The sequence below is a fragment of the Tupaia chinensis genome, unplaced genomic scaffold (genome assembly GCF_000334495.1).
Source record: "Tupaia chinensis unplaced genomic scaffold, TupChi_1.0 Scaffold000415_1, whole genome shotgun sequence".
Classification (NCBI taxonomy): domain Eukaryota; kingdom Metazoa; phylum Chordata; class Mammalia; order Scandentia; family Tupaiidae; genus Tupaia; species Tupaia belangeri.
Window position 1 is genome coordinate 1342138 of NW_006159920.1, and position 23292 is coordinate 1365429.

At 44.4% G+C, this 23292-nt stretch overlaps 1 protein-coding gene and 1 pseudogene across 1 annotated transcript in view; one reads left to right on the forward strand and one right to left on the reverse strand.

Moving 5' to 3' along the window:
- ITGB5 (integrin subunit beta 5) overlaps window positions 1-23292 on the forward strand; it is a gene marked incomplete at its 5' end in the record, with an annotated part of 125891 nt that overhangs the window by 6920 nt on the left and 95679 nt on the right. Inside the window, 2 exon segments of the mRNA XM_027774215.1 lie at window positions 1701-1905; window positions 12908-13157. Of these exon segments, the coding sequence (XP_027630016.1) occupies window positions 1701-1905; window positions 12908-13157 (455 nt within the window).
- LOC102471289 (39S ribosomal protein L13, mitochondrial pseudogene) lies at window positions 6978-7432 on the reverse strand (annotated as a pseudogene).

Here is a 23292-nt window from a genome sequence, read left to right on the forward strand (position 1 = left end):
CAGGAATGCAGGGATGCAGTGGTGATTGAGTCCCGCACTCACAGTGTGAGAACAAGAACACTCACGGTTCTTTCCCACACTCAGGAAGAATTAGAGACGCGGACACAGAAAGCAGTATGGCAAAGCGGGGAGTTGACTGAAGGAGAGGGAAGGAAGAATAGAGCTCCCAAGAAGGGAGGGGCCCCAGAAAATGGATTGCTGAAGAGGAACTGGGGCAAGGGGTTTTTACCTGGGTCTGAGAGGCCTTATTTAGGCTTGTTCTAGGTGGGCTCAGGCCTCATTACCCTCAGGGTGGGGAGGGCCATGTGCTGGATGCGTCCAATTATTTTCCTAATTTCGGAGCGGGTACCAAGGTCAGGAGAGTCTTTGTCTATAAAAACCATTATCTTATCCTCTTCCTGGAATGTGGCGAAGTCTGGAAAAAGCCGTTGCTCTAGGTCTAGGTCATGCTGCCCAGGGCAGCCACTGAGCCACTGCTGCAAGGTCTCTGGAGCAAGCAGCTGAGCTGCTTTGTCTCCTCTCAAAACTTAGCCACTTTGTGATTCCAGTTTGGGCCTGTACCCTAACTATCTTTTTAGGATTCCTGTCTCCTACCTTAGTTCCATTGTTGTCGTCTATTGGTGTGACATATCATATTTTTTCTTGTGGTTTAAGGATTTAGGTTTTTAAGTCTCTGTGATATTACAGATAATATGCAGTAGATATCTTCCTATAGCTCCCCTTTGTTTGGATTATTTGAATACCTTTCCTTTTTTTTAAAAGAATTATTTTATTTTAACTTTATGTATTTTATTTATTTTCATTTGACCAGAGAGGGACAGAGAGAGAGAGAGGGAGAGAGAAAGAGAAAGTGAGAAAGCAAGCCACCAGGTCCGGGACTTGAACTGTGATCGGCCATATGGGAGTCCAGTGCCTTTAACCCCCATGACACCTGCCAGCCCCAATTATTTGAATGCATTTTTAGGCGCAGACTGATGAGTCGCTGTTCACTACTCAGCCACATCCTTCTCCTGAATGGCTGTGTGGTGTCCAATGCCTGCAAAAGCTGAGGAGTGAACAAGTCAAGAGGTAACTCCGGAATGCCTGAGCGAGACATTCTGAGCAACTTCTGTATCTTTTTTTCTTGAGAGATTTTTGCTATAGGGCACATGTGCTCACCAGAGAGACAGAGATAGACAGAGAGACGTAAAGTAAGAAATCCCCTCCCAGGAGGGATGGCCATGCTGCAGTCCCTTCACTTCCATTTACCTGTCAGAATTTTGGGCATGCACACCCATGGGCCTGGCATGAGTTTTAAGCCACTGGGTCTGGGACTTGAACCACAGTCAACTACATGAGAGTCCAATGTTGTAACCATTATGCCATCTGCTGGTCCCTTCTATGTCATTTATTCAAAAAATTCTGTCACACAACTTTTGACCATTTCAATTTCTTTCTCTTGCTAATGTCTGTTGGCAGTTGGGAGCATTTGACATCAAAATAACAATGAAAGGAAACATTTCATTATCCCTTTACATCCTACAGCACTTCAGTGAGTCTTTGTAATAATCAGTGATGCATTTGGGCTAGAGATGATCATTTTCTCCGTATTCAGACAGTGGAAGTGCCATGCAGAGTTTAAGGTCAACCAGATGGCGATGAGTCTAGACCTGAGAGCCTTGACACTGCCTGCTCTCTCCTCTTCCTCTTTCACTGCCTAGGACTTCGGCAGCCCAAGGGCAGTCACCTCCCGGTGTGACTTGAGAGCAAACCTCATCCGGAATGGTTGTGGGGGCGAGATCGAGAGCCCGGCCAGCAGCACCCACGTCTTGCGGGACCTGCCCCTCAGCAGCAAGGGCTCCAGCTCAGCAGGCTCTGATGTCATTCAGATGGCGCCACAGGAGATCACCTTGGACCTCCGGCCCGGTGAGTTGCCCTGGGAATGGGCTGGGTGCTGTGAGCTCAGGGGAGTCCACAGGGGAGGTGGAGCATGTTAGCAATGGGAAAATGAAGGGGCTGGACGGTGGCACAGTGGTAAATCATGCCGCCCTGTGAACTGACCCACATGGGGAGGTTCTGGACCACATCTGGAGACCTCCCTGAGTACACCAGGCACATGCGTACCCACGATCTGGGGCTGTCGGAGGCTGGAGGTGCATCGCAGAGATAAGACCCTGTTGATGGGCCAGCAGGTGGTATAGTGGTTAAGGTGCTGGATTCCCACATGGCTGACCACGGTTCAATTCCCAGACCTGGCAGCTTGCTTTCTCACTTTACTTCTCTCTTTCTCACGCTGTCCCTCTCTGGTCAAATTAAAATAAACAAATAAAGTTAAATAAAATAATTCTTAAAAAAAATAGACTCTGTTGAGGGTGCTGTCTGTCTGTCTCTCTTTCTCTGTTACCCACACCCATGGGAGAAATAAATAGTAACAATGATGATGGTGATGATGGGAAAATGAGCCAGGCCAGGTTGAGGTCAGAGCCGAAACAAGAGTAAGTTAGGTCAGACTTCCTGTGAATGGATGGAGTGTCTTTGCTTTTTAATAATTTGTGGTAAAATATATATATATATATATATAAAACATACATTTTTACCTTTTTAACCATTTTTAAGTGTACAAGTCAGTGACATGAAGTACTTCACCATGTTGTGTAGCTGTAACCACTATGTATTTTCAGAGCTCTCATCATCCCACACAGAAACTCTACTCATTGTAAATAAAGACTCCTCATTTCCCTTTACCGTCCCCCCTCCCTGACCCTCGCCCCTGGTCACCTGTGTCCTACTTTTCCGTCTTTGTGAGTCGGAACATTCTAAGTGGGATCATACAGTATTTACCCTTTGGTGTTTGGCTTGTTTCACTTAGCATAATGTTTTCTACATTCAGCCATGTTGCAGCATGTGTCAGAATTCCATTCCTTTTTAAGGCCGAATAATAGTCCATTGTACGTGTAACCACATTTTCTTTATCCATTCATCTGTCAGTGACCATTTGGGTTGTTTCCACATTTTAGCCATGGTGAATAATGCTATTGTTTTTTTCTAGGAGGATGCTGGTGGATTTATTCTAGTTAAGGCAACTTGCTCAGGGAAATTGCTAGCTATTTTTAGAAAAAAAAAAAAAAAACTATATTTTTTCTGTCAGCAAATTCCCTCGGAATCTGTGGCATTCTGAAAGTTCTAGACCTTTAGGAATTCCTGTGTTCATCAGATCTCCTCCTGGTTTTTATTCTGTAGAGTGAAGGGTCCTCTGGCCAGGATGTGTTTTCACAGGGCAGCCAGCCCCCATCAGCTTTGCTCTCAGCACTGACCCCGTCCACACAGCTTCCACAGGACAGAGCTGCCTGCAGTAGCAACATCGTGGTTTTGTACAAACACAGGGCCCTGTTTCCCAGTTTATTCCCAATAGTGGAAACTATCATGTTTACGAGGAGCTGCGTCTACAGCATGTAGGACTGATGTTGTTTTCCTTTAATTGAGCATGCATTTAGTTTTATGCACAAATATATTGTTCATAGACCTGCCATCACTCATGTTGTTTCTTTCATTTCTCTATGGGGGCAGTTTGAAAAGCAAGTTGATAAATCACAGCAAACAGTGGTCTCTATGCTCATAGTCACACAGTAAATCTGATTTTAAAAACTGGAATTATTAAAATGGTGACACCTTTGACTGTTCCTGCGTCATCCAACTCTTCCCTAAACTAAATCTGTCCTAAAGAATAAGGATTGGCTACCATGGAACCAGCAATTAGTGTAATGGCTATGTTGCTGGAGTCCCATGTAGTTGTCTATGGCTCGAGTCCTAGACCCGGTGGCTTAAACTCATGCCGGGTGCATGTGTGTGTGTGCCCAAGATCCCGAGAGGAGAATGGAGGAGAAGGGATTGCAGTATGGCCATCCCCCCTGGGGGGTGATTTCTCTCTTTCTGTCTGTCTCTCTGTCTTTCTGGTGAGCGCACATGTCCTATAGCAAAATAAATAAATAAATAAATAAATAAATAAATAAATAAATAAAAAGGATTGGCTACCATGAAGGGTATTTCTTGGAAGGAACATCACACGCTTTGAGATCTGTTCTAGAACCTACATTGTGCATATGCTTCCCATATATAGAAACACTTGAAACCAATGATGCCTCTTAAAATGTTGGAAATGCAATTTTTCATACTTACCATAAAAAGTACAAGCAATCCCCAGATATTTATTTGAGGGAAGGGATGGTATGCTACAGAGAGCAAAATTTTCATTTTATAAAATACATGCGTAAGTCATCTTGACTCTGAGGCAGGAACTTACAAGAAGGTGGGGATTGGTTTTTCTGTTACGTAGTTTTACAAATCTTTTGTGTCTCCTCCCTTGTCCTGTCTGCCATACCTCACAATAGATACTCATTATGTAGAATGTAACCTTTGCCAAATTTATGCCAAGGCTAACCAAGGATATGTCTTTCATAATATGAAAGACACTTTATGAAAATAAAAGTTATTCCAAGACAAATCTGGAGGAAGAGTAACAAATTTTTTAAAAATTTCCCTCTTGAGAAGAATGGTTTTGTTTTTCTTGCCATAGTGCTTGTGCGCTCACCAGAGAGAGACAGGGAGGGAAAGTGAGAAATCATCTCCTGGGGGGATGGCTATGCTGCAGTCCCTTCTCCTTCAGTCTCCTCTCGACATTTTGGAGATGTATTCACACACACACACACAAACACAGTGTGATTTTCAAGTCTCAGCGTCTGGGACTCAAACGTTGCAATTAGCTATGTGGGATCCAGCACTTTGACTTCAATGTCACCTGCTGGCCCTCTTTTTTTTTTTCAGTTGAGCTGTAACTCATATACCATACAATTTACCATTTTATGCACAATTCAGTGGTTCTTAGAATATTTGCAAGGTTATGCAACCATCACCACCGTCTAATTCCAGAACACTTTCATCACCCAAAAAGATATCCTGTATCCCTTAACTCCTCTTTATTCTTTCCACCCCACCTCCCACTGAACCCCTGGTAACCATTACTCTGCTTTCTGTGTGTAGGGGTTTGCCTTTTCTGGACAGTTCCTCTCAGTCGTGTACCATGGGGCCATTTACTTCAGCAAAAAGTTTTTAAGGTACCTCTGTGTTGTAGCATGTATTTCATTCCTTTTTATGACCAAATCATATTCCATTGCCTATGTATAAATACACTACATTTGGCTGATGGACATTTAGGCAGTGCACAACGATGACTAAAGCTGGGATGAACATTCATGTATGAGCTTTCGTGAGAATATGTATTTCTAGTAATCTTGGGTATATGACTAGGAGTAGATTGCAGGGTCAAGGTAATTCTATGTTTAACTTTCTGAAGACCTACCATACTTTAAGCAGGATTTTGTATAAACTTAGGATCATGTTTTCCATTTTATTTCAATACTGGAAACTGTATGTCAGGATAAGACCCTTTACAAAATCTGAGAGGAAAATGGAGGAGAAGGGATTGTGGTGTGGCTATCTCCCCTGGGAGGTGATTCTTCGCTTTCTTTCTCTGTCTCTTGGGTGAGTGCTTGTGCCCTATAGCAAAAATCTCTAAAAAAAAAAAAAAAATCCTTGAAAGGAAAGGAAATAAATTTTAAAATATATCTTATTGAGATAGTCAAAAGCTAGAGGTCGTTGTGAAACATGGACAATTAGGAAGGGTTTATTAAAATAAGGTCATTACATGCCTCAGTCTCTTAGACTCTTAAAAAATGAACTTTGATTAGTAGCCTTTTTTTTTTTTTTCTTTTCGGACAGGTTTTTTGCTTTAGGGCGCATGTGCTCGCCAGACAGACAGAGACAGAGAGATAGAAAGCAAGAAATCACCCCCCAGGGGGGATGGCCACACCACAGTCCCTTCTCCTCCATTCTCCTCTGGGGATCTTGGAAAAACACACACACGAGACCAGCGTGCGATTAGTAGCCACCGGGTCCGGGACGTGAACCGCAGTGGACTACGTGGGAGTCCAGCGACATAGCCATTACGCTAACTGCTGGTCCCAGCCTTTTTTTTTTATTAAAAGAGTTTTTAGTTAAAAAGGTAAACAATTTTATTCTTATTATAATTTATAAGATTCAACCAGATTATATAATAAAACAATTCTATAAAACCACAGTCATGTGTCACTTAACTCTGTGAAAATGTTTGTTTTTTTGGTGTTTTTTTTTTTTTGAGAGGTTTTTCACTATAGGACGCGTTCACTCGCCAGACAGACAGAGAGAGACAGAGAGACAGAAAGTGAGAAATCACCCCCCGGAGGGGATGGTCACGCCACAATCCCTTCTCCTCCATTCTCCTCTCGGGATCTTGGGCACGCACGCACATGCGCCCGGCGTGGGTTTTAAGCCACCGGGTCCGGGACACGAACCGCGGTCGACTACGTGGGAGTCCAGCGACATAGCCATTACGCTAACTGCTGGTCCCAACTCTGAAAATGTTTGAAGAAATGTGTCCTTAGGTGATTGACAGGAACCTCAGAGAATGTACTTATGTAAACCTAGATGTTAAAGCCCACCGTGCACTCAGACCCCAGGATACAGCCCATTACCATTTTTTAAAGAATGATTTATTTAATTTCTTATTATTATTTTAAAAATTTGGTGTACGGCATGTGACTCAACAGAGAGAGAGAAAGTAAGAAGGCAAGCCACCATGTCTGGGACTCAAACCGCGGTTTTCCATGTGGGAGTGCAGTGCCTTAACCACCATACCACCTGCCGGCCCTTATTATCATCTTAAGGGACCACCATCATATATGCAGTCCTCGGTGACTAAAAAGTTGTTATATGGCACATGACTGTAGTAAAGTTTCTTGCAATTTCCTGTTGAAGGAATATCCTTTCCTGAACTTTCCAGAAACATTCAACACTTTTAACCAAACTATAGCAGTTGTCCTACTGTCCTGTAAGTCAGAGAAACTCATCAGAAAGAAGTTTCAATCACTTGATTGTTGTTTTCTGCAATTTCCATTCTCTTATGACTAGTAATTCTTGGGCAGAGACCGTACTCTTGGGAATGCCTCTGTTTCTTTTTGTGTGTATTTATCTAGACATCTGGGTACTTTTCGTGATTGAGAAATCTCTTCTGTTAAATTCTTCAGACTATCTTCTGGAATATCCTCATCAGGAAAAGATGCATCCGTCTTTTGCATCCATGTCTGTAGAGGGTTTTTGGCAGCATGCCACAAATAGCTAGTTTTACAATTGCCTCTGGATCCCGCTGGTGAAGTCGAGCAGCTGTTACTTATCTAAATCTGCCTGGGTAGCCAGTAAGTGAGGCGTGTACTTGTATTCCTTTTTGTTTCCAGAAAATGCAGTGTGTCTTCTGTTCATTATGATGATATGGTCCCCACAGCCACACAGTAGATGGTACAGGTTTATGTCATCCTTGAAGTTTTGTTGATGCCATAGCAGCAAGTTTGCCAGGGGACTGCATTTTCCATCTGAGAGTTACCGTACTCAAGCAAAGTGGCCCATGGCTGGGGCACCCTAGAGAAACAGCACATTTCCCCACTAGTAGGTCTGTCCTTTTCTAAACATTTTAAGTGTGAAATAATTTTATACTCATAAGAAGTTGCAAAAATAATATAGAGATTTTCTATGTACACCTCTCAGACATTCTCAATGAGGACATCTTATATAACCAGAATATGTTGTCAAAAATGTGACCAGCAGCTGACGTGGTGGTTAAGGGGCTGGATAGTTCCACATGGCCGACCATGGTTCGAGTCCTGGATCTGGTGGCTTGCTTTCTCACTTTTCCTCTCTGTCTCTCCCTCTGTATCTTTCTGGTCAAATTAAAAAATAAATGGATAAATAAGTAAATTAACTAATTCTTTAAAAAACAAAACAAAACAAAACATGAAACTGACATTGGTACAAGACTAACTAAACTATAGGTAAAGGGTTGCTATTCATATGGGTTTCCTGGTAGCCCGATTTGTTTTTTCCTCCCTTCTCCCTCCAGTTTCTAGTTTGGAGGTGCCAATTACTGGTCTAGGTATTACTTCTGTACTTGCCACCCTGACTTACAATGTACATGCTTAAGAAGATGAAGAAAGACTTTGTTTTGGAGAGGTTTTTGCTATAGGGCGCATGCTCTTGCCAGAAAGACAGAGAGACAGAGAGACAGAAAGCGAGAAATCACACCCCAGGGGGGATGGTCACGCCGCAATCCCTTCTCCTCCATTCTTCTCTCGAGATCTTGGGCATGCATGCACACGCGCCCGGCATGAGTTTAAGCTACCAGGTCACAAGAGTCCAGCGACATAGCCATTACGCCATCTGCTGGTCCTGAAGAAAGACTTTTGATGATGGGTGGATAAGGGCTATTTTAAAGGAGGTTAGGAAAGTAGAGAGCCCTGATGCTTGGAGGCAAGCGCCGTGGATGCCAACCATGTCTTCTGATGACGTGCTCCTCAGTTCCATTGCTTGAGAGTCAGAATTCTGTCAGGGGATGGGAGTGAGAGTGCAGTGCAGCGTGGCAGCCTGTTCTAGACCGGAGAGGCAATTCTTTGATTCTAGGTCCAGACTGGATTCTGGGATGTGAATTACCAGTAGTAAACAGGAGAGCTGTTTGTGTGCCATGTTAAGTGTCTATTTGGCTCCTAATTCTTTGTTTAGCTATACCTATTATAATAGAGTTTTGGTTTTGTTTTCGTATTCATTTATTTGTTTGTTGTTGTTGTTGTTGTTGTTTTTAGTTTCCCTTCTTTCTTTTCAATTTTCAGCACATAAAGGTAATTCCAGGGAACCAAAAAGTACTCACATTTATTTTGGGATGGCTAGAGCGTTTATCTGCTAAGTTACTACTTTATCTTAACATGTGAACAAATATTAGTCTTAAACAGTTCTTACTGGAATTCTCTGCTCTCTAAAAAAGTTTGTCACCTGATATATGCCCCTTAGGGACAAGGTAGCGTTCTGTTTTTATTGAAGGAAGGGCCTTGAGAGGAAAGGTTTAAAAGAACATCTCAGTGAAATGCTATTGAATAGCTGATACTCGATTACCGTGAAAGAACTATACTTGCAAGCCGAGCAGGGGCAGGAATTCTGCGTAAAATACAGTTGGAGCTGGGTGCTTTGGAAACAAGCCAGAAGGACATGACGGGGGCCAGTGTAGGGTAGCTGCATCTTCACAGGTGCCAGATGGTCAGCCTCTTTCGAGTTTGCTTTATCCCTTTTCTCTAATCCTGCTGTTGGTCCTGAGGTAGGAATTACCTGGAACAGCCCCAGAGAAGGGGGGCAGCCTCAAGGGACCTAGACATAGACGTAGGGGACAGCCTTGGGAATCCTATGTGGGGAGGGAGAAGACGGGATGGCAAACCCGGGCACATATGGTGTCGCCAGACAGACCAAGCCCTGACTCTGGCGTCAGGAAGTCTTTGACCCCGCTGGCACTTGGGAAGTGGTGACCGGGGCACAGAGCAGTGTGGCTGGGAGAGCTGGAATGGAGGAATGTGTCTAGGTGTGTGTGGCCCTGGAGGGTACCTGGAGATGGGGAACGTGCTCGGACCTTCCCTCAGCAGAGTGTGCTTCCCATACAGGATGGCTTCGCTGGCACCCGCGAACGTCAGCAGTCGCCTTGGTTGGGGAGTTGGTGCGGCAGCTGATCACCCACACCAGGAATCCAGCCCAGAGTATCTGTCCCCTGACAGAACATTCCATTATTGCCAAGGCCCATTCAGGAGCTTGTAGTGTTTAACACTGAGCATATTAGAAGCAGCAATGGGACCAGCAGTTAGTGTAATGGCTATGTCACTGGACTCCCATGTAGTTAACTGTGGTTCGAGTCCTGGACCTGGTGGTTTAAACTCACGCCAGGCACATGTGCGTGCGTGCCCAAGATCCCGAGAGGAGAATGGAGGAGAAGGGATTGTGGCATGGCCATCCCCGCTGGGAGGTGATTTCTCGCTTTCTGTCTCTCTGTCTGTCTGTCTGGCGAGCGCACAGGCCCTATAGCAAAAACCTCTCCAAAAAAGAAAAAAAGAAGCAGCAGTAAACCCTGATTCTGCACATGAATGCTATTCCTCTCTGTCTTACATCCCTCTCTTTCTGGAAGACCGGGAGGAATGTCCTTGTTAATATTTGCAGCCTCCCTGTGAGAGGGCATGTGTGCATGTGTTTGCGTGTGTTTTCGGTGACCCTTTTCTCCCAGAATTTAACCCCGAGAGGTTTCTCAGTTCCGGACAGATTCCCTGTTACATGTAAAGGAACCTCTGAATCACATCTTACTCTCCTCTTTGCCCTCATGTTTACAAAATTTACACTTACATTTACGTGCCCAAGGCTGTGGCCTTTCGAACTTAAGTTTCTAGAAGAATTTTGTGACTTTCTTTTTATCCTCACAGGAAGTTGCTTTAATGATTGACTATTAGGGGAAGTGGGGCCGGAGTTTTCCTCGTGTAGGAACTCTTGTGTGATGTTTATACACATTATTTCCTTTCATCTTTACAATCACTAACAGCCCCTCCTCTTCACTGCTGCAGAAGCCGAATAGCAAGTTTAAGGAGCTTGAGGTCACCAAGAGGTGACCAGATCTGGGTTCAAACCCCCCTCTCCCATTTCCAACTTTGTATCCTGGATACCTCCTAATTTCCCTGAATCCAAGCCAGTTCCCTGTTTCCTGGCCCTAAAGTCCTTATCTGTTAGCTACTCATTATCCACAAAATGGTAGAAGATTCTGGATAAAAGATAAAAGAACTAAGGAGGAGGGTAACTAGGTGGCAGAAGATGCAGGGTTCCTACAGAGAGGTCATGGAATTGGACCGAAGAGCTCTGACCACAGGCTCTGTCCATTTGGGGTCTATCGTTCGCCCATGCAAGGGCAGAGAAGGCGTCTCCCCGCGACTGCTCCTGTCTCTTCCCCCCCCCCGCCCCCCCCGCAGTGTGGCATCCAAGGGGCCCTTTTGGAGGACCTGCTCTGTCTGCCCAGTAGGAGCCAGAGAAGGACGGATGTTGCAGCAGTCTGGAATTCATTCTGGGAGAACATTCCTCTGAGTCAGATTCTGAGGTTTTTAAAAGTAGGCTTTTACCAACAGCAACTCAAACTGCATGTATCTTACGGAGGCCGGGACAGCACATGCAAAGGCAAGTCAGGAAGCAGAAGCGGAGCTGCCGCTCAGCCACACGTAGTAATTATAGTAATCGTGCTTCATGCGCGCAAGCTTTTCCTGCTTATCATACACTTTCTTGAAGCCACGTGAGCGCGTCCCGACCTTAATCAATGCTGCAAGTATTGCTCTTTTTACTTTTGATGTAAGGAAACTGAGGCTCAGGTTAGATTAACCACTATTTGAGAGACAGAGCTGGAACTTGAACTAAAATCTTTTGGTCATTTGATTCTTCATGTCTCATGAATGAAGCAGTCCCTGTTGGGGTGGGAGGGTAAGGGGAAGCCTAGAGCATGAATGCTGCATCCTGCCAGGTCAAGAGGGGTCAGTGTGCTGACCGTCAGCTCGAGGGGAGAGATTGCTTGCTCTGAGGTAGGCCTGCCAGCTAGTCAGGTGTGGATCCCTTAGGCAGGAGTGGCCACCTTCAACCCTGCACCTTTAAACACACACAGAATATATCTGGATTACAAATGTGCATGGACACCTACACTTGTAACTGCTTGTTTCTCCTAGTTCAGGAGAAAGGGGACATTTCTTGGTGCCCCTCAAAGGCTAAAAAGTCCAAGACAGCTAGAATGACCTGGTCTGAGTTGAGCCTCGAAGCTAAGCCTTGGCTTTAACTGATTTGTTGTTAGAAATTATGAAATGACTGAGTGACCATCATTCTGACGTGGGTCTTCCAGTTTCTGCTCTGACCTGGGCCTCTCTTCACAGGTACTGGCTTTTCTTTTTATTCTCTTTCTCTGAATAATTCCCCTTCCTCTGTCTGTTGGCCGTCTTATTGTAGAATGCAACCTCATTTTCTGTTAGACTAGTAATGTCTTTTTCTTTTCTCTTTCTTATCTTTTATTTCTTTTTTGGTGGAGTTATAATTTGACGTCATTTATATACATATGCATATACACATACGTGTATGCATATATACGTGTATATCTATGTACATATATACATATATAAATACACATGTAAATTTTCTGATGGTAATGAATAGTGGCTGTGATGTCCCAAAGTGACACAGATGCCCAGGTACTAAGTACTATTATGCTATTATCTGGTACATAACTAGGAAAATAAATAGAAACAGATGACCTGGCACAGGCGTTAGTATTTTTGCCCTCTGGGGTGTTTTAAGTATCTGCTTCCCTGCCCTCCCTTGCCTGGACATCTCTCTCCATCTAGCTGGTACTCGTGTCCATTCCCCCCTCTTGTTTTTTCTGTCCTGCTTTCTGCTTCATGCACACATCCCCGTCTGGCTGGGGCTTTCTCTGGAGTTGGCATGTGGAAAGTGACCACCACTAGAAGCCTGTTGCAGTTTTCTTAAAAGTGCTGTGCCCGGTGTTTAGAAAGGAGGACCTAGGGCTTCATCTTCAGCACTGTGTTCCCTTTGGGCACTGTTTCTGAGAAAAATATTTTTTTTTGGGAGGCACACAATCACTAAAGAAAAGGAAGAGTTGGGGGCCAGCCTCAAAGCACAGCAGTTAAGTGCTGTGCATAGAAAGCCGGATTCCACATGGCCAACCAGGGCTTGAATCCTGGTCCAGCAGGTTGAAAGCCATGCTAGGTGCATGTGTGCCCCAAATGCTGACAGGATAGAGAGAAGGAAGAAAATGGACTGGCATGACTACAGGCACTAAGGAATCCCCCCCCCAACCTTTTCTCGGGTGAGTACATGCACCCTCTGGAAATTTTTTTAATGAGAGTGAAAGGTAAGAAGTGTGCCAGCTTTGAAAGCAAAACCCATCCCTTCATCTCCCAGCAGACTGCATGGCCTCCTAACATGCGTGACTCTGTTGGTACAGGCGACAAGACTACCTTCCAGCTGCAGGTTCGCCAGGTAGAGGATTACCCTGTGGACTTGTACTACCTGATGGACCTCTCCCTGTCCATGAAAGATGACTTAGACAACATCCGGAATCTGGGGACCAAGCTCGCCGAGGAGATGAGGAAGCTCACCAGCAACTTCCGACTGGGGTTCGGATCTTTTGTTGACAAGGACATCTCTCCTTTCTCCTACACGGCACCACGGTACCAGACCAATCCATGCATTGGGTAAGTGACCAGCTGTCCTGTTGAGCATTTAGGGGTGAGAGAATGCAGTGATGAGAAAACTTGGCCCAGAGAAAGGACATTTAGGAGAGGTGACCAGGCTTGGGCATTTAATTTGATGAATGGGGAGTAAGTTCTGTCCTTCCTCTACATGGGAAGCAATGAACTGGCCCAGGTTGCATAAAGACGTAATGATTATTTATTTTCCTGCCTGCCATACACAGCTCATTTTTTCTCACATTGATAGAATTTAGAGAATGTCCTCAGGAAGTGATAGACCAAGGAGGGAATAGGCAGGACAGTTTAAACTTTGCCCTTGCTAGGGGATGAATGAATTTAGTTTGTCTCTGTCGCTTGTGTATAGACGTGTTACTTACCTTGACAAAATTAAATGAAAACCTGTTTATTTTTCAATATAAGTCAAGACCTTGAATTAGAAAATATTTGACAAATTATTAGAGAACAGCAATTTCTAACTGCTGCCAAAAAAAAAAAGGAAAAATATATAATGACCCAAACTTGCTAGAAGTTTATTTCCTGCTTACATCGTCCAGCTGGGCCTCCTGATCAGTGGACACCCCTCCTCCAAGCAGTGACTCAGGTACCCAGGCTTCTTCCATCTCCCATGCTTCACTGTCTTCCACATAACGTCTTCTAAGATCATCCTACCCAGAGGATCGTGCATAGGAAGATCATACGGGTCTGGCTTGGAATGGCATTTGCTACTTCTGCTTCCACATTCGTTAGACAGAACTGAATTCTAGCAAAAATGGTGAACAGGTCTCTGCCACAGAGTATTTGTGTCTGGGGCTGGGGAAATCCTACTCTTCAGTGCTCCCTAACACAACCTCTATTAGGTTGGTTTTTCCTTTGGGTCATAAAATCTAAAAGTAGTTACTAGATAAGGAACAACTAAAACTTAAGGTCTTAGTTAAGTGTCAGGCACAAAACTAAATTCTTTATAAAGATGATCTCATTTAAATTTTCTTTAAAAATTATTTTTATTTAACTTTATTTATTTACTTATTTATTTTTAATTTGACCAGAGAGGGACAGAGTGTGTGGGGGGAGTGAGAAAGCAAGCCTCCAGGTCTGGGACTCAAACCGCAGTTGGCCATGTGGGAGTCCAGCGCCCTTCATCACCATATCACCTGCTGGCCCCTATTTACATTTTTTAACAAATTTTTGAGGGTTTTGAGATAGGTGTAAGATTGTAAAGATGAGGAGGGCCAGCCCTGTGGCCTGGTTAAAGGAGTCAGATCCCACATGGCCAACCCCATGGTTTGAATCTTTGCCTCAGCAGCTTGATAAGCGTGCCAGGTACATGTGTGTGTGTGTGTGTGTGTGCCCCAAATCCCAACAAGGTGGAAAGGTGGAGGAGAGGGGATTTTGGCATGATCATGCCCTATTGGGTGGTGCTTTCTTCCCTCCCTGCGTGGTTTCTGTGTGTGTGTGTGTGTGTGTGTGTGTGTGCCCTCTGGAAAATTACAAGATACTAAAAAATAAAAATGAGAAAACTGAGGTTTAGGGAGAATAAATAAAATTTTAATTCACATGTGGGAACTATACATATTATTGTGGGCTATAATGTGAACTTTCAGTACAAGGCTATAACGTGATAATTAAATCATTGTCCCAACCATTTGTCATTACTTTGTGTTAGGAACATTCAAAATCCTCTTTTTAAAAAAAAATTTTTTTTAAACTTATTTATTTAACTTTATTTATTATTATTATTTTCCAGTTTGACCAGACAGACAGAGAGAGATGGGGAGAGATAGAGGGAAAGTGAGAAAGCAAGCCACCATGTTCAGGACTCGAACCACGGTCAGCTATGTGCGAGTCCAGTGCCTTTAATCACCACGCCACCTGCTGGCCCCCAAAATCCTCTTTTTAAGCTATTACTGTGAGATACACAGTAATTGTTGTCAACTCTAGTTATGCTAGGCCATTTTACAACACCAGAACTTGTTCTCATCTTTCTATGGGACTATTTCTGCTCACCAAGCTCTCTCTGCCCCTCCCCCATCTTCGCAGCCTCCCGTAGACTTTCTTCTCTCTGCGTCTATGAGGTCATCTTTTTGTTTCCACATATGAGTGAGAACTTAACGTTTTTCTCTCTCTGTGCCTGGCTTATTTCACCTGACATGACATCCTCCAGGCTCGCTCGTGTTGCCTCAAATGGCAAAATTTTATCCCCTTTAATGACCAAAGAGTGTTCCATCATGTACGTATACCACGTTTTCTTCCTTTAGTCGTTTGTTGAAGGGTACTTAGATCGAATCCCTCGTGGCTATCGCAAATAATGCTGCAGTAAAGACTGTAGTGCAGACATCCACCACACACCGACCCCCTTCCTTGGATATATGCCTCGTAATGGAATTGCTGGACCCTGTGATAGTTCTGTTCTACATTTTTTAAAGCACCTCTGTACTGTTTTTTTTTTAAGGATTATTTCATTTTATTTATTACTGTTATTATTATTTTTTAAATTTGACCAGAGAGAGACATAGAGAAAGACAGGGAAAGTGAGAAAGGAAGCCACCACATCTGAGACTCAAACCGTGGTCGGCGATGTGCAAGTCCAGCGCCCCAGTCACCCCACTACCTGCTGGCCCTGATCTATACTGTTTTACCGTGTGGCTATGCTAAGTTACATTTCTACCAACAGTGTAAAAGAGTTACCCTTTTGCCCCATCCTTACCAGCATTTATGTTTTGTCTTTTTTTTTTTTTTTTTGTACACTTAGTAATTTATTTTTTACATGAGCAAGAGAGACAGAATACCCAACAAGATCTTGATGCATGATCGCCCCACGGCTTCAGCCGACCCTGGGTCATGGCACATGTGTGCCCGCCATACCCTGGGAGGTCTCTGGATACTAACCTGGGACCTTCCTGTGTGGGTCAGCGTCTCAGAATGTAGCTCTTTATCACTGTGGTGCTGTCTGGCCTCTTTTTGATGCTTGCCAGTGTAACTAGGGTGAGACTGTATGGTTTTGATTTGCCTTTTCCTGAGGATTAGTGACATGGAGCATGTTTTCATGCATTTATTGGCCACTCGTATGTTTTCTTTCAAGAATTCTCTGTTCAGGTCACTTGCCCATTTTTTAACCTATTTGTTTTGTTTTAATTTTGCTACTGAGTTGTTTAGGATACTTCAAGTTCATGGAAAATGGAATAAAGTGCAAGTTTATTATAGTGCAAAACTTTTTTTTTTAACTCATGCACAGTTTTTTCATAACATACACTTTCAATGAGATTTTTAAAGACTCCCTCGTGTATTCTGGTTGTTACTCCCTTGTTGAATGTTCAGTTTGCAAATAGAATAAATGATTTACCCAAAGTGACACAGTTAGTAAGGGATATCCCTATGATATGAATCCAAACCACTTTCAAAGTCTGTGTTCCCATTAATATGTATTATATTACTATATATAGTAAATACCTATTTATATAGTATCTATATAGGCAGTATATATATTTTTTCTCATCCAAATCATGCTATAGCACAAACACTTTACCTGAAGCTGAGTAGTAATACCTGCTCCCAAAGCACCCCACCCTTGCCTTCTAGAGGCGTACCTAAGGGTAACACCAGGCTACGCTGCAGCAGTAAGCCACCCCAAAGCTCAGCGGCTCCATGTAATGAATGTTTGTTTTTGTTTGTGCAAAATCTGGGAAGAGTTGGCAGTTCTCCTCCAGCCGTCACTCAGGGATCCAGGCTCCTTCCATCTTGTGACGTCATTTTCAATTCTTGGTCTCCCAGCTGCCGTGAGGGGAATAAACCAGTTCATCTTTGGAGACCTCATCAGCTCCAGCTCAGAGAGCGGGGTGAGGTGGTAACCTGCTGGTGGCCTCTGTTCTGACTCCTTCCCGAGCCTTTGCATGCACTCCCAGAAGCTGAGTCAGATCTTTCCTAGGGGCTAGGGAACAACACAAGATTGGTTAAACAATGAGAGTCTGAGTTCCTGAACCACAAAGAAGCACTGGATGTCATCATTTGCTGGGTTCAGCTTCCTCCTGGCCACAGGTAGTCACTTTGATCCTGTGTCCAAGGTCTTTTTCAGTTAAATCCCTGTACCAAATGTCCTCTTGCTGAAGTTTGCTACTTACCAGGAACGGTGGCATCTTAACTAAATAAAACTTTTTTTTTTTTCTTAGCTTGCCCAGAACAGTGATTTTTTTTTTTTTTTTCTTTTTTTGAGAGGTTTTTGCTATAGGGCGCGTGCGCTTGCCAGACAGAGACAGAGAGACAGAAAGCGAGAAATCACCCCCCAGGGGGGATGGTCACGCCGCAATCCCTTCTCCTCCATTCTCCTCTTGGGATCTTGGGCACGCACGTACACATGCGTGAGTTTTAAGCCACTGGGTCCAGGATGCGAACCGCAGTAGACTACGTGGGAGTCCATCGACATAGCCATTACGCTAACTGCTGGTCCCCAGAACAGTGATTCTATCTGCTGCTTTTCCCTGCTGTGGTGACCAGGACCTGTCTCCAGACAGGTTGTGTCTCCACTTTCACTCTTCTCAGGCCCATTGACGAGCTGAGATGCTAGCTAGGAAGCTGACGGAATGTCAGGACCAGCCCAGAAAGCTCAGCATTTGAATATTCAAGTTTATTACATGTTATTCAGAGCACCTTCTATCTCTTTTGAAAATTATTTATTTAATTTTATTTATTATTATTTGATCAGAGGGAGACAGAGAAAGGAAAAGTAAGAAAGCAAGCCACCAGGTCCAGGACTTGAACTGTGGTCAGCCATGTGAGAGTCCGGCACCTTAACCACCATGCCACCTGCCGGCCCCTCAGAGCTCCTTCTCTAAGCCCTTGGAGGCACAATCAGTTGCAGATAGAAAAATTCTTGACATTGGGTACAAAGTACACTGGAAAACTGCTTGTCAGGCAGGAAGTCAGTCCTGCGAAAGAATGCGAGTTTTGAAGGGAACATCAGGTCTAAATTATGTAAATCTCTCTTTTCTAGACCGAGCAGTACAATAGGAAGTCACTCGGCAGCTCAGAGAGCAGGCTGAGGTCCATCTTCCCGTGTCCAGGCAGCACTGTGTCCAGGGTCTCCTCGGAGACTCCGCACTGCTCCTTGGAGAGGGCAGCACAGCCGAGATGTGACCTGCCTGGTCTCTGCCTGGTTCAGCCTGTGCACGCGCTTTATTTGCCTTTCCGTTTTGGCACCATGAATTAGTTACCAACATTTGAACACAGAAGATGTAACCAGGGGTAACCAGAATTTCTAAGTTTTGTTGAAAAACTGGGAGAACGGATAAAGCTGGGCTTGCAACACAGGTTGCTGGCTGCCACAGTCCCCACTGCCCCCCTGGTCCTGCAGGTGGCCATCCCACTGGAGCGCATTCTGTGCGGGGGCTCAGCGGATGGACACTTGTTTGTTACCCTGGTCTAACCTTCCTTTTCTCCCAGCTAACACGGAGAGGAAAGCTACTGCGGCGGCCCCTTCGGTTAGTTTTTTCTCTCCTGTGGTAAGAGGAGCAACAGCTGCAGCTTCCAAGAAGGTGTGGGGAGATAAGGAAGTCAGAAATGATTTAACCCCCTGTGCAGGGAGAGAGCCTATATGCAATGGGTGTTCCCGAGGCTTGCCCCGCCTCCTGCTTCAGAAGTTTCTGCCGAAGGATCAAACTCCTAGGCTTAGCCCTCCCTACCTTAGGAGGGACCAGCAATGCCAGCTCTGAAGCCAGAGGTATCAAGGCGGCTGCGGGCAGACAAAAGGCATCGAGTAATTTAGTCATCAGATTAAACAACTATTAACTGCTGTTAGTAACTGGGATAGTTTCACTGGGAAGAATCACACGTTTTTTTTTTTTTACTAATGCAGTCTTTTTTTTTTAAAGAATTATTTATTTAATTTTATTTATTCATTCATTTATTTTCATTTGACCAGAGAAAGACAGACACACAGAGAGAAGGAAAGGAGAAAGCAGGCCACTGAGTCCAGGAATCAAACCGTGGTTGACCATGGGAGAGTGCCCAGTGCCTTAACCACCATGCTGTCTGCTGGCCCCACTAATACAGTTTGTTTTTGAGAGGTTTTTGCTATAGGGAGTGTGCACTCACCAGAAAGACAGAGAGAGACAGAGAGACAGAAAGCGAGAAATCTCCCCCCAGGGGGGATGGCCACACCGCAGTTCCTTCTCCTCCTTTCTCCTCTCGGGATCTTGGGCACGCATGCACACGTGCCTGGCGTGAGTTTAAGCCACTGGGTCCAGGACTCGAACTGCGGTTGACTACATGGGAGTCCAGCAACATATCCATTACACCAACTGCTGGTTCCCCCACTAATATAGTTTTTAAAGGGCTAATTTGGCATATTATTTCCAGTTCTGAACACTTTTTCTTTTGTTAGAGGTATCAGGCTATTGTCGAAATGCATATCATGTAAACATATTTGTAAATAAGAGAATACATTTCATCCTGCATCATTGTATTTTTCTTGTCCTTTGTTTATTTCTTCTAAGCAGTCAGCATTCCTTTACCACCTTGAAGGTGTTCCGTGGTCTTCTGACATCTCTTGTGGCTGGTGTGAAGTTTGCTGTCTAATCGTCTTCCTTCTCTCTAGTGGCTTTTCATATTCTCCTGTGTTTTTATGTTCTGTTATGATACACTCCAATGTGCCTGGGTTGGGCTTCCCTTTATTTAGATTGCTCAGGGCTTGGTCTGCTTGTTTCATCTGAGAGTACATCTTCATTCTTGAAAACTCTCAGACGTCACCTCTGTGGTTGTTCCCATTCTTTTATCCTCTCCTTTTTCTTTTTGGCCCTTTGGTATCAGATGAAATTTTTTATTCTAAATGTCATTTTTAAAAGATTTTCTTTCAGAATTTCTAACTCTTTTTCTTTTTTAATTGTGAGAAGGTGCGTGTGCTTCCCAGAAAGACAGAGAGGGGGAAAGCACCCCCTCTGTGGAGTGTGGGTATGTCTCAGAGCTCTCTTTATCTCCATCCTGTGGGGATTTGGGGTGCACATGCACATGCACCTGCTGTGTTTCTCAAGACACCAGGATTCAAATCTTGTCGGCCATGCGGGATCCAGCTGCTTAACCACGAGGCTACGGGGCTGACCCTCTACCTCTTTTCTTTCCCTCTCTTATCTATAAAATAGAAGACTTCTTCCAGTTTACTATTTTGTTCTTCAGCAGTTTAATCTATATATGACTTTTCTTTTTAATTTCAGTGACGGCATTTTTTTCATATCTCCAATTTTTTATTTGGTTCTTTATTGGACCCTTCTGTTTCTCATGCTTTTTTTTCCCCCCAGAACCTCTGTTTTTTTTTTTTTTTTTTCCTAATAGTATCCTATCTAGTCTTTGGTTTCTAGTCCCAGCTCTCCTCAGATGTTTTAATTATTTTTGCTTCAAAGTATTTCATATCACTCTGTTCTGTGTCTTGAGTTGTGGGTCCTTCAGGGGGCTGGATTTGCTGACGTTCCTTCCCGGTTTATTTCTAATAGGATTTATACCTTTCTCATTAGCTCATCTTCATCAGAGGTTGTTTTTCCCTCTAGGATCACACCCTGATGGCATCCCTTTAGAGCAGTTTCATGTTTGCTGCTACCATGAACCTTCAGGACTCACTGAGACTAGTTTTCCTGTTAGTCTCTCAGTTGGGGATTCCTTTACCGTAAAAGTAGTGGATTCTGATTGCTCAGGCCTGGAGTCACACTTTTTGTGGGGATTCAGGACCTAGAGTGGATGGTAAGCTTCTTTGCCACTTTCCTGGGTCAGTGGCTGGAGTTTTTCTGTCTAGTTTTAGTGGCATGGCAGCTGTTTGCAGCATCTGGCTTTATGCCGAGAGCCCCATTCTAGTGCTGGATCTTGTACAGGCCTGAGGTCCATCATCTGTTGCTGATAGAGCCGTGCTCCCAGCCCTGAGGGCCTCTGTCAAGTCCTGACACCTCGGAGAGCTCAGTAGCATGAACTCCTGCTTACTTCTCACCTATTCTCTTGAGGCCCTTTGTGGAGTGGACTCTACTTCATATCTGGCACCTGGGATTTCCTTTCTAAGCTTCTAGTCTTGGCAAACTGATATATTTTTGAATTATATTTCATTCAGCAGTTCTGTTTAGAGAGGAACCTTTCTATGTCAGCTCGATCCAAAACATGGTTGTGAAGCATTAGATTGTTCTTTGGATTTGCTTAGATCTAGTGTCATCAAATTAGATTTCTTTTTACTCTCCTCTTCCCCTGCCAGCTCTTTAACCATATAAGTTTTATTTTATGTATTCATTTCATTTTAGAGATTTTTGCATAGGGCATGTGTGCTTGCCAGAGAGACAGAGAGAGATGCACACAGAAAGCAAGAAATCACCCCTCTGGTAGGATGGCCACGCCACAATCCCTTCTCCCTCATTCTCCTCTCAGGATTTTGGGCACACAACGCACACGTGCCCGGTGTGAATCTCCAGCTGCCAAGCTTCGAACTCAAACCACTGTTGGTCACATGGGAGTCCGGTGCCTTAACCATTACGCCACTTGCTGGCCCCATAAATATTTTCTTAATTTAATGTTATTTGTTATTATTACTTTACCAGTTTGACCAGAGAGAGAGACACAAAGAGAAAGGGAAAGTGAGAAAGCAAGCCATCAGCTCTGGGACTTGAACTGTGGTTGGCCGTGTGGGAGTCCATTGCCTCAGCCACCATACCACCTGCTGGCCCTAGCCCCATAAATTTTACTTTCATCTTCCCTGTTAAAAATCTGTTGTGGAACCAGCAGTTAGTGTAGTGGCTGTGTCACTGGACTCCCATGTGGTCGGCCGTGGTTCGAGTCCTGGACCCGGTGACTTAAACTCACGCCGGGTGCGTGCGTGCCCAAGATCCTGAGAGGAGAAAGGAGGAGAAGGGATTGCAGCGTGGCCATCTCCCCTGGGGGGTGATTTTTCACTTTCTGTCTCTCTTTCTCTTTCTTTCTGGTGAGCGCATGGGCCCTATAGCAAAAACCTCTCAAAAAAAAAAAAATCTGTTGGAGTAGACCAAGCAAGGCCTATGGCTATATTAAGGAAACCTCTCTCAGAACAAAAGGTGAAGAAGAAGCACTGACAGAGGGGCATGGGTGGTGGGGAGAGAGGCTTTATGTGCATGGCCCCAGACCAGTGAGGGGGTGGTCTCCTACATGAGCCCTCAAAGCACCCAGGTCTCTGGTCATTCAGCTCTCCCAGGGTTAAATCACTTAGTCACCGGTCATATTATTTCAGTGGCAATAAAGACATTCCCAGGGTCTGTGTGACAAAGTTGTTTTCTTCTTAGTAAGAGGTGACTCTAATTTGGTTATAGTAAATTCTCTACAACGAAGGCTTCTTCCTGACGAACACATTTTCTAGTTCCTAATTGCTTAACAATACTTTTCCACAGTAAAATGCGTCCGCGTATTGCTATTCGAAGGAGCAAAGGGAGGAGAATAAAAATGCTGAGCTTTAGCTGAACTTTTCACAGTTTTTCTGGTTTTCTCATGAAACAGCAAGTATTATTCGGTTTCTCTCTTCCCTTTCCCCAACCAACTTGGCCAGCTATGACAACAGACACATACCCGAAGACCTAAGTCGGGGACTGGAACCACACGGGAGAGTGGAACTTGGAGGGAGAGACCGGAAATGAGTCAGGATATGGCTACTTCTGGACCTATCCACTTGTCAAATAGTTATGGATGGGACCTCAACAACCCCTTCTAGCTGGGAGGGTCATTCTCATGACCATCTCTTTGTAACAAAGTGAGGAGCCAATGCAAGGTTTGGGTGACCTGAGACATGGCTTAAAAAAGTCTGACATGGGCTGGCCCGTCACCTCGTGGTTAAGGGAAGCCGGTTTCCCCATGGCCAACTGTGATGTGAGTCCTGGCCCTGGCAGATTGAGGGACCTGCCAGGTGTGTCTTTGTGCGTGCCTAGGCTTCCTACAGGATGGAAAGGTGGAGGAGAAGGGATGGTGGTGGTATGACTATACCCCATGGTCATGGAGGGGGTTCTTTCTCCCTCTCTTTTAATGTCTCTCTGTCTGTCTCTGGTAAGTGCACAGAAAAAAAAGAGAAAATTTAGAAAATAAAAATATGAGTCTGACGTGACTGAGCACAAGTATTCCTGAAGATTTGGAGGAAAAAGAAGGGAGGAAAACAAGTAGGGAA